The sequence below is a fragment of the Humulus lupulus genome, chromosome X (genome assembly GCF_963169125.1).
Source record: "Humulus lupulus chromosome X, drHumLupu1.1, whole genome shotgun sequence".
In the NCBI taxonomy this organism is placed as follows: Eukaryota; Viridiplantae; Streptophyta; class Magnoliopsida; order Rosales; family Cannabaceae; genus Humulus; species Humulus lupulus.
Window position 1 is genome coordinate 171,327,855 of NC_084802.1, and position 11,672 is coordinate 171,339,526.

The 11,672-nt window shown below is 39.7% G+C and overlaps 1 protein-coding gene across 1 annotated transcript; it reads right to left on the reverse strand.

Annotated features, from left to right (window-relative positions):
* Positions 1-1,219: 1,219 nt before the first annotated feature.
* On the reverse strand, positions 1,220-2,479 carry LOC133806452 (uncharacterized). Its single transcript, XM_062244551.1, has 2 exons — positions 2,156-2,479; positions 1,220-1,633 (listed from the first exon to the last, which is right to left on the reverse strand). Exons 1-2 carry the CDS (start codon positions 2,477-2,479, stop codon positions 1,220-1,222), a joined length of 738 nt encoding a protein of 245 aa, XP_062100535.1.
* Positions 2,480-11,672: the final 9,193 nt, after the last annotated feature.

An 11,672-nucleotide genomic window follows, 5' to 3' on the forward strand; every position in this document is an offset into this window, starting at 1 on the left:
CAGACTGTGTCCACCGAATAGATTCAAGTTGTCCAGAATCTTGCTTTCTCTATTGTTGAATAAGACAATCTTCCTACCCCCAAGGATTATTCTTTGCCCTCCGGTCTGAATGCTTCAGCTCACTCTTCTGTTCTTCCCGACCAGCCTCAAGACTTGCTTGCCACCCAACCTCAAGACCAACTAACTCGCCGGCCTCAAGACCCTTGAAACCCTTAATCTTTCTTTTATTTTTGCAAAGACAAAAAATGGCTGAGCCAAACCACCTTTAATCTCGAGCAATCTTTTACTTTATTCAAAACAACATGGTTGAGCTGAGCAACCTTTAATCTCGAGCAATATTTTACTTTTCTATAAAATGCTGCTCCTTTTAATCGTGCATTTGCTCGTGCCTTATTTCTTCTCACTACTTGACATATATTGCCTTTGGAGCTGTGCAGCTCTGTAAATTAGAGCTATTCAATTTTTTCGAATGGGTTGTAAACAAAACTATTCAACCCTATCTACTACAATTGTTTTATGGGTTTTTTTGTTGCCTGGTATATACCGAGAAATGCTCAAGCACTTTAACATTAATAAAGATTAACATTTTTAAGTCCTTTTAATCACATGCTTTTTCTTATGTTTGTCCATGTATGACTATGGTGCCCCCAAGTGACCGAGCAGGATTCATAACACGTGGATTATCCTCTTGGTCACTAGCTAATTGGCAAGAGTTGTTCAATAACCTGCCCGGGACTACTTGGGTTTCCCAAAACCTAAAAAAGTCTCATACACTGTCGACAATTTGTGACATAAATCACTATTTAGCAAGGTAATCATAGTAAAGTAGTGCTTATAAAAAATGACAAAAATCGTGTCTTATTGTTTAAAAATTAACCATACAAGTTGCGTCGCTACACTGTAGCTTACATTCATAAATATTAATAATTATAATAAATGGGAAAATCATGCCTATGCATAATTAATACAGCTAACTTCAGCTGGTCGGTGGTAGGGGCAATCTGTGCTTGTACTGACTAGTCTCTTTATTGGTAGTATTTCCTTAGTTGTTCCTCATTCCAGTAACGGGGAACAGGCACTAACTGGAGATCCTGGTCATACCATGCTAGCTTGTACGTGCTAGGTGGTACTATCTCCGTAACCTGGTAAGAACCTTCCCAGCTTGGACCTAGCACTCCAGACGAAGCATCTCAAGTTTCTAGGAATACTCTTCACAGGATTAAATCACCCACATCAAAATTTTGTTCCTTAACTCTGGTAATGAAGTACTTTGCAGCCTTTTTTGTTGGGTTATGTTGGACTTTTTGTGTCTCTCTTCAATATAGTCTAAGGACTCGACCAACAGTTGGTGGTTACAATCTGAGTCATATGTTGTATGTCGGTGAGATGGTGGAGTTACTTCTACTGGCAGTATTGCTTCATATCCATATGCAAGTGCAAATGGGGTATCACCAGTAGTTGTTCGTTCGGTAGTCTTGTATGACCAAAGTACTTCAGGCAGTTTCCGCGGCCAGTTTCTCTTAGCCTCTTCTAGATGCTTCTTCAGAGTGTCTTTGACAGTTTTATTAACTGCCTCTATCTGCCCATTTGCTTGAGGGTACAAGATTGCTGAGAAACTTTTTGGGATGCCATGCTTGGCACAAAAATCAGTAAACAATTAGCTGTAAAACTGGGTGTCATTGTTGCACACTATCTTCTGGGGTAGACAAAATCTGTAGACTATATTTTTCACCACAAAGTCTAGTACTTTTTTGGGAGTGATGGTTGCCAGTGGCTCGTCTTTCATCCACTTAGTGAAGTAATCAACTGCCACGATTGCATATTGTACTCCCCCCTTTCCCTTTGGTAACCAACCAATAAGGTCAATTCCCCAAATAGCGAAGGGCCATGGGCTTTGCATTTGAGTAAGCTCATTTGGGGCTACCCAGGGTATCTTTGCCAATCTCTGGTACTTGTCACACCTTCAAACATATACAAAGGCATCTTTGTTCATAGTTGGCCAGAAGTAGCCTTGCCTTAAAATCTTCTTAGACAGACTTTTCCCCCTTGCATGGTTTCCACAGAAACCTTCATGTACCTCTTCCAGCAGCCGTCCTAATTTTTTTTGGTTGACGCACCTGAGCAATGGCATGGAAAACCCCCTTCTTTACATTACCCCATCCAGGATTACGTACCGAGCTGATTTCCTCATCAGTTTCCTGGAATCATTGCGACTGTTGAGTAGGATTCCGTGTTCTAGATAAGCTGCAATCGGAGTCATCCAAGAATGAGTGTTTTCTATCATAAAGACTGGTTCTAGCAGGTTGACTCTAGGTTCGACCAGGTATTCAATAGGAACCAAGCTGGCTTTGTCCACCATAGCACTGCTGGCCAGTCTGGCCAGCGCATCTGCTGTGGCATTTTGTTCTCTTGGTATCTGTTGGATGTTGTACTTCTTGAGCTGAGCAAGTAGGTCTTTGATTTTATCAAGATAGGCCATTATTTTTTTCTCCCCGAGCAGTGTACTCACCGAGGACCTGATTGACAACAAGTTACGAATCGCTGTATATGTCAAAGACTTCAACCTTCATTTCTTTTATTAACCTTAGCCCTGCGATTAATGCTTCGTACTCTGCTTCGTTATTAGATGCTTTAAACCCAAAATGGAGTGCACAATGGATGCATTTCCCTTCATGTGTGATGAGGGAAAGACCAACGCCATACAACTGGTCAGTAGATGAGTCATCAACGTGCAACTTCCAAACCTGGGGCTCTCCTTGGGAATGATCTGTGTTGGGTGCTTGGTGTTTTGCTCAGCACATGTAATGAAGTACATTCAACCACAAAATCTGCAAGATCTTGGCCTTTCATTGATGTTCAGGGCTGGTAGGTTATTTCATACTGACCGAGCTTTATAGACCTTTGAGTAACCGATCAGAGGTGTCCAGTTTTTGCAGGACTTGGCGCAATGGTTGGTCGGTTAGAACCTTCATGGGATGAGCTTGGAAGTATGGTCGAAGTTTTCTGGATGACAGGAGCAGGGAGTAAGTTAATTTTTCAATTAGAGGATACCTGCTCTCGGCTTTGACCAGCCTTTTATTGAAAAAAATAGACTGGAAGCTGAATCTTGTATTCTTCTCTGACTAGGACTGCACTGACAGCGTGTTGAGCCACTGCTAGGTATATGCATAGTTCTTCATCTTCTAGAGGTTTTGAAAGGATCGAGGGTTGTGTGAGCTACTGCTTTAGAGCTTGGAAGGCTTGTTCGCACTCCTCGGTCCATTCAAAATTATTTGTGCCTCCGAGGATATTAAAAAATAGAATACACCTATCAATGGATTTGGACATGAATCTGCTAAGTGCTACTATGTGTCCTGTTAAACTCTACACATCCTTGATCCTTGCTGGTGAAAGCATGTCTAGCAGTGCTTTTATCTTCTCGGGGTTTGCTTCAATTCCCCGGGAGTTCACTATAAACCCCAAAAATTTTCCCGACCCCACACCAAAGGAGCATTTTAGGGGGTTCAATTTCATTATATACTGCCTCAAGATGTTGAAGCATTCCTCCAAGTCATTAATGTGCCCCAGAGCCTTTTTGGATTTCACCAACATATCATCCACGTAAACCTCCATGTTATTTCCTATCTGGTCTTTGAACATACGGTTTACCAGTCTTTGATACTTGGCTCCAACATTTTTCAGGTCGAACAACATAACTTTATAGCAGTACATGCCCACATCCTTGTAGAAGCTAGTGTGCTCCTGGTCAGGTGGATCCATACTTATCGGGTTGTACCCCGAGTAGGCATCCATAAAAGTTAAGATCTCGTGGTTGGCTGTAGCGTCCACCAGCTGGTCAATTCTTGGAAGTGGGAAGCATTCCTTGGGACATGCCTTATTTAAATCTGTAAAATCTATGCACACCCTCCACTTTTTATTAGGCTTCGGCACCAATACGGGATTGGACACCGATACTGGGTAACTTCTCCACCTCCTCATTCAATGCCTTCGCCCTCGTTGGATCCAATAACCTCATTTTCTACTGTACGGGCTTGAAGTGTTCGATATCAATGTTGAGGGTGTGGAAAATAATGGTTGGGAAGATCCCCACCATATCATCATGAGACCAGTTGAATACATCTTGGTTGTTCCACAAGAACTGGATCAAGGCGGATCTTATGATCCTGGACAACTCTTTCCCTACCTTGACTACTCTGGATAGGTGTTTTGGGTCAAGCGGGGCCTCTTCTAATTCTTCGACTGGTCCCACCCTTGTATCAATATCCCCAAAACGAGGGTCTATATCCTTCACCCTTTGTAAGGGCTGCATCCTATTTCTAGTGACTGGGCCCTGCAGGCTGTGCGGTGAAAACTGCCTTCCCTACCATTTTTACTGATGAATTATAACATTCTTTGGCCACCAGTTGGTTACCTTTAAGGCATCCTATACCTGCCCGTGTTGGGAATTTGATGAGGAGATGGAAGACTGAAGTGACTGCTCGGAGGTCATACATGGTTGGTCGGCCTATCATGGCATTGTACGGAGATGGGATGTCTATTACCACGAATAAAGCCATTATAGTGTTGTTGTTAAGTGTTGTTGTTAAGTGTCGTTCCCATTGTCAAAGGCAACCTTATGCTTCCTTTCGGAGCCATGCCATTCCCTGTAAACCCATACAACAGCTGCTCGCATGGTTCCAAATCTCTGATGCATTAATTCATCCTCTCCAAGGTACTCTTGAATATGATATTGGCAGATGACCCATGGTCAATCATCATTTGGGCCACGATCATATTAGCGATCTGTACTTCTACCACCAACGGATTGTTATGCGGATGATGTACATGACTTGTGTCTTCCTCGCTGAATGTGATGGGCTCACACTTGTAGCGAGGCTGTTTGGGAGTTCGCTCCTGGACAACCAGTACAGCTTCCTCCTGCTCGTGCCTAAGGGAATGAGTGTATCTTTCTCAATCTTTGCCAGAGTTGCGGCCAAATGTGGTCCACAGCAGATCATATCTAGCCGACCAATAACTGGTGGTGGTAGAAGAGGCTGATCACTTTGATACTGTTGAGATTGTTGCTGAAGAGGCTGTTGAGGATGCTGGTCGACAGTCGGTCGTACATACCTCTTCAGGTGAGCATTGTTTTTTCGAATGAGGAGTTCTATCTCCTCCTTCAGGTGGTTACATTCATTGGTTTCATGACCTTAGTCATTGTGAAACTGGTAGAACTTGGTCATATCCCATCTACTAACATCCTTCCTCATTGGTGGAGGTCTTCTGTACGGTACAATAGCCTGTGTGGCATTAAAAATGTCTGCCTGGGTCTCTAACAGGATGGAGTAAGTAGTAAATTTAGGAACATATTCTTATGGCTTGGGCTACTCGATGGTCTTAAGCTTCTTATTGTCATTATGGTTACTTCTACTTCCAGCCCCATTATTACGTTTACCATTCTTAGCCCCGTTCTTTCCTCCTTTTGCAAGGTTAATGGTATTCCCAGCATATGTTTTCCCCTGCTTAGCAACTATTTGAGTTGGATTATCCACCTTCCGCTTGGCCTCCTCAAGCTTGATGAATTCCTCTACCCGATCAAGGAACTCCTAGGTGGTACATGCATACTTCCTTTTCAAACTTCTCCATACCAGACTCTTTACTTTGACTCCTGAATTAATGGCTATCAATTTACCGTCATCACTAAAGGATTTCACTCTGGTGGCTTCCTGCGTAAAACGTTGAACGTAGTCTATCAAAGGTTCATTTTCTATTTGTTTTATGTCCACCAAGTCATTCAGCTCGGCTGGAATGGGCATTATTGAAAAGAATTGGGAATAGAATGTGCGTACAAATCCATCCCATGATGTAATCGACCCTGGCTGTAGCTTGAAAAACCATTGCTATACGATTTCTGACAGGGTGGTTGTGAAGATCCTACACCTAGCATCATCCTGAACACCCTGTAGATCAGTCTGCAGTTCAAAGTTGTGAACATGAGATATTGGGTCCTCCTGTCTAGTGTACATCTTCCATGTCGGCATTTTGAACTTGACCGATATGGGGAGCTAATTTATACGTTCAGAAAATGGGGAACCTCTCTGCCTCTCCATTTCAATAACTGTTAACTTGGGGGCTGTCAAGTCCCTTACTAGTCGGGTTGACATATCTAGCTGGGCCTGGATGTTAGGGTTTGCAACTGCCTGAGGCTGTGCTGCATTATGGACCTCATCCATTCTCGAGTCCTGAACTGACTCAGGCAGAGCTATGTTGTTCAAATTCAAATTTTCCCTGCTACGATTAAGAGCATCTTGAAGGTCTTCACCGCCCATTGGACCCATTCGATTGAAAACGAAGTTTGGCTGAGGTCTGCCCCCAACATTCTGGCTGTTTGCTCGGCCTGGTACTGGAGGCACTCCTTGAAACCCTCCACCTTGAGGTGGTTGGTTGTTCGGGATATCCTGACCTTGTGGGACAAATGGTCCTTTGGGCTGGTTACCTCTCTGACCTTGATTATTCTATTGGCCTTGGTTATTTTGCTGGCGAACTTGGCTTGCTTCCTCATCATGGTCATACCCATCAGCATAATGGGGTCTGTATGCGCTACTAACCTTTGGCTCATCTCTTCGGGATCTTTGTTGGTATTCTTGGTGCGCTACTTCCAGCCCCATTACTGCTGCTAGTTTTGGGACTAACTGCTTCTATTCAGCACTGGAGTTCAGGGGTTGCCATCCCGTCATGCAGCACCAGGATTCTTGTTACGGCCACTGCCCTTAGCTCTTGGCCAAAAGTTTCTGGCTTGGTCCTATCCCATGCCATGCCTTGGAAGGACTTGTTCATCGGTTGGTAAGGGTCTTTTATTGTTATTGGCTTGGGCGCCCTGACCAAACCTGTGACTCCTAACTGACCCTGATTCCCATTATGAGGTTGAGTCTCTGGTCCATGCATGCCACCTTCACCGAAACCAAAAATGGGAGGACGTTGTTGGTTTTGGGCAGTAGTTCTAGCTGCAGTTCCCATACCTTGGGTTTGCTTCTGTTGCATATAATTGCAGATGGATTCAGCAGCTTCCTGAGTCTGGTGCTCCACGTCTTCCTGACGGGCCTGCACCTCCCGAGCATGTCGATCCATCCATTCTTGAAAATCTCTCCTTTGTTTTTTGAAAGCCTCATTAATGGCCTCCTGAGCAATAGCTCGCCCTTGGTTCATGGTGGCAAACTGATCTTGCATCTGCCCCACGACTTCCCTTATCTCATTGATTTCAGGGTCAATTCCTTCAATATCTACGTGGGGCTCATACCATCCAAGACCTCCAGCTCTGAGTCCTGGTTGGTCGATACCCCTTGCAGCAACTCCACCTGACATTCCTGCGTGGGTGATTCCCACAAAGGCAGCATCTCCGCGTCCTTGTGTAGTGGGCCCATCGGTTTTCCCATCGACACCAGATGGATTCCTAGACGGAAAATCACTTCATTGCCCATTGAAATTGTTCATTGATGGGATTTGGTGAGAGACTTCAACCTCGAGCTCTGGAGGCTCTTGGCTTGACCTTCTGGTTGAGACTACCATCCTTGCAGCAATAGAATCTGAATGTGATTGTCTTGGGCTCTCAATGAAAGCACCAAAATGTTGACTGGTTTTTAGCCAACTGAAGCGGAGTTAAATAATTAATTAGAGAGCTTTCAATTAGACAATCATCGAACCATAAATGAGCCCAGAATCTGATAATAATGAGCAATAAATAATAAAGAACACTAGGATTTATAGAGGTTCAGCCCCAAGAATTGGTAATGACCTACTTCCTTTTAGATTTGTATTGATCTTAAGGGTTTACACAAGAAAACCAGAGAAAACATGTAGATTTCTAAGTGTAAATAACAATACAGAATGGCAGAAACACTACTAAGTACCAAGCCAGGTTGCTAGGTATATTCTAGTAGTGGTCGGTGGCAATTTTTCTGAACCCCCTCCATTGTGATGGAGGGTTTGCATTTATACTAATCATGTCGCCCGAGCGTAACTGATGGGAAAAATATCCATATATTCTCGCATGTGGTTGCTTCCCTATTCTTTAGTGGCCTTGACCGAGTTTTCTAGGCAGCTAGATGCTTTTTCCGGATGGTTGGGCGATTCCTGCGGAGAGCCAACAGTAAGTGTAACTACTTTAATTCAAGTAGGTATGTCTGTTAGTCATATCGACCAACTCTTCTGGCAAGCGTACCGAGCAGTGACTATTATACTGACCAGCAAGTTTTCTGGGGGTCCTGTCGAGTAGCTGAGCCTCTGGAGATAGCATATCGAGTAGTAACTTGTCGTATACCCCGCAGGTATACACCTACCAACTTTTCGGGGGGTCTGCCCATCCTACTCCACATGTCCGATTCTGGTGCTACGTCATACATGATGATTTTTGGGATAACACATATAAATACGTGTTTTAGCTCCAAATGATGTGTTTTGAGACTCTAATCCTGTTGATTTGAACTAATGACTATGTCTACTCTATAAAAGGCTTCTCATAGATTTTTTGTTGGTATTAAAAGTATAAATCTGGGATACGCATCGGAATGAAGTCTTTTTTAAAAAATTATTAATATCAACCAGGATTATACATATATAGATATATTAAATCACATACAAATAGATTAAATATTACATTTTGAAGCCTATCAAGTATCCACGAATCTTTTTGTATAAATCAATAATCTTCCATTCCAGATTCTGAAAGCTCACACCTTGATCTTCCAGACCAATCCTCAAACACAGAAGGACGTGTGTGGGCACGAAGGATTCAAAATGTTGATTTAGGACTCTCTAGACTAGATGTACTCAACACATGAGATCTAGAGAGGTTTGATAGGGAGAAAATGTATTGAATAGTTTTTCAGGTTTAGAAAAACTATCGCTTTCTTTTTAGAGAGAGAGTCTGATAGTCAAATAAAAACCACTTCTTGAAAAATATCACTTCTTTTCAAGTTTATAAAGATAATTAACTAATTTAATTAATCTTTATTTTATTTAAAATAAAACCGATCAATTATAACCTATTTAATTATTTAATTTTAATCATATTTAAAAAAGAATAATTAAATAAACAAATTATTTGAAATTAAAAATTCAAATCCCAGGGATAGGAAATATCCCTGTGTGGCGCCACATTAGGGTTTTCACTAATTTTGACATTTGTTTATTTAAATAGTATTTAAGACAATATATTTATTCCAAAATAAAAATTAGTTAATTCAAAATTAACTTTATCTTAATATATCGTTTTTAAAATAAATAAATAAATATCTTATTCTAAATAAGATAATTATTAATCTCTCTTTATATTATTCCAAATATGATTAATATTTATTTTAACCTATAGTTTTTCAAAATAAAAACTATATAGTTAAATAATTAATTAATTCATAACTAATCAATTACCCATAATTATCACATAATTATTTCCTTGCCCTGGAAAATTAATCCATTTGCAATTAAGTCATTCTCTCTACAAATATTTCTTTTGACATACTTACCCTTGACAGTGTAGGACAGAATTGATCTGGGGACCATGAACCTATAATACGAAGCTCCAATAAACCAAATTATTAATTAAACTCTTTCATCTAATAATCTTATTCATAAATTCCATGGATACTTCACTCTAAATATGAAATTACACTCTTAGTATTTATAGAATTATATTTAGAGAGTTTTCTCTTATAGTCCATTGATATAATCAATAAATGTAGTTATGTCCTCCATTTATTTGTTCGTTAATTAGAGCTGGTCAAGATTACTGTTTTACCCTTCTAATTACCTCTTGATCCTTAAGTACCATTAATTCACTATCGAATAATTAATCTATAATCAAATTATAGATTTGAGCTCAATAACTATTTAGTTACAGAATTAACCCTTAAGGGAACCAATATTCAATCCGTTAGGAAAGTATGGATTCCATTATTTTAAATCATGTTCCCAGCCATTCATGATATTGAATCTCCAAAACAAAAGTGATTAGCCTCATTATACTTAGAAACCTTAACGAGTGAATCAAAAGATCCAAGAAACACAAACAGAAGTTCATGAATACTCAGGATTTAGACTGATTTACAAATGATCATCTATTATGATAAGAATTAAATCTATATGTCAAACGACAAGTTTATAAAGATAATTAATTCTCATCGGTCCTGCCATATATAATTTATATTATATGCATCACCTCTACTAAGATGTCTATCCACATCAGTAATTTGAATCTAGATCACTTGCATCCCGTATGCTTAGTAAACCACACTAGTAACCATTCATTAAAGATTCCATACTTTATATATGTTATTGACTATTTTATTCATTATATATGATCTTAATTCTCTCATACTAATAAAAGATCATATTCTCATGAATGAATAAGTAATTTTCTTGATACTACTATATAATTAATTCAAACAATAATTATAACATTCAAATATAATAAAATTTTACTTTTTACTTAAATTAATAAAATGTATTTACATGCTTTTAGGGCATTAATCCTAACAGTTTTGATAGATTTTATCACTCTCTCAAATCACTATCTAACCTATCTCTCTCTCTCTAGCTTTCGTGATCTCAAGTTTTCTCTAAGAAATTCATAGAGAAAGTGTTTGTCTTTGTGAATTTAAAGGCTTGTTCAATCCCAAATCTCATTTCCTCTTAGAAAGGCCTCAAGCATCCATCAAGGACTAGGAAATAGAGAATTAGGACAGCGATACTCCTCGAGTATCCAATAGTACTTCAATTAGAAGATAATCCCAAAACTTTCAAAGAAGTTATGTCCTCAAGGGACTCCGCTTTTTGGAAGGAGGCAATAAATGATGAAATGGATTCAATTATGTTTAACCACACTTGGGAAATGGTTGACCTTCCAAAGGGGTCTAAACCAATTGGGTACAAATGGGTATTTAGAAGAAAATATCTTACCGATGGCACCTTACAAAACTTTAAGGCTAGATTAGTAGCCAAATGATTCAACCAAAATGAGAGAATAGATTGCTTTGACACATATGCATCGGTAGCAAGAACTACTTCTATTAGATTGTTATTTTCCTTATCATCTATATATAACCTTTATATTCACCAAATGGATGTCAAAATGACATTCCAAAATTGGGATCTCGAGGAGGAGGTCTATATGGAACAATTGAAGGGTTTTGTTCTTCAAGGAAATGAACATAAAGTGTGTAGACTTCTCAAATCATTATATGGTTTGAAACATGCTCGAAAACAATGTCATGATAATTTTGATAAAGCCATTGTTTCAAATGGATTTAGACACAACAATGCGAACAAGTGCTTATACACTAAGTCTTGTGTTGACTATGTAATATTAGTATGTCTTTATGTAAATGATATGTTGATTTTGAGTAATGACATGAGAAGTATAATATAAACAAATAAGTTTCTATCTTCTAACTTCAAGATGAAGGACCTTGGAAATGTTGATACCATTCTAGGTACCAAAGTTAGAAGAAATAGTGGGGGTTTTGTATTGCGTCAAACCCATTATGCTGAGAATGTGTTGAAAAATATAGTCATGCATCTCAAAATCAAAGAGGCAAATACACCATTTGATTCAAACATGAAGTTTTAAAAGAATGAAGGAAGATTGGTGACTCAATTGGAATATGCAAGTGCAATAGGGAGCCTAATGTACGATGCTC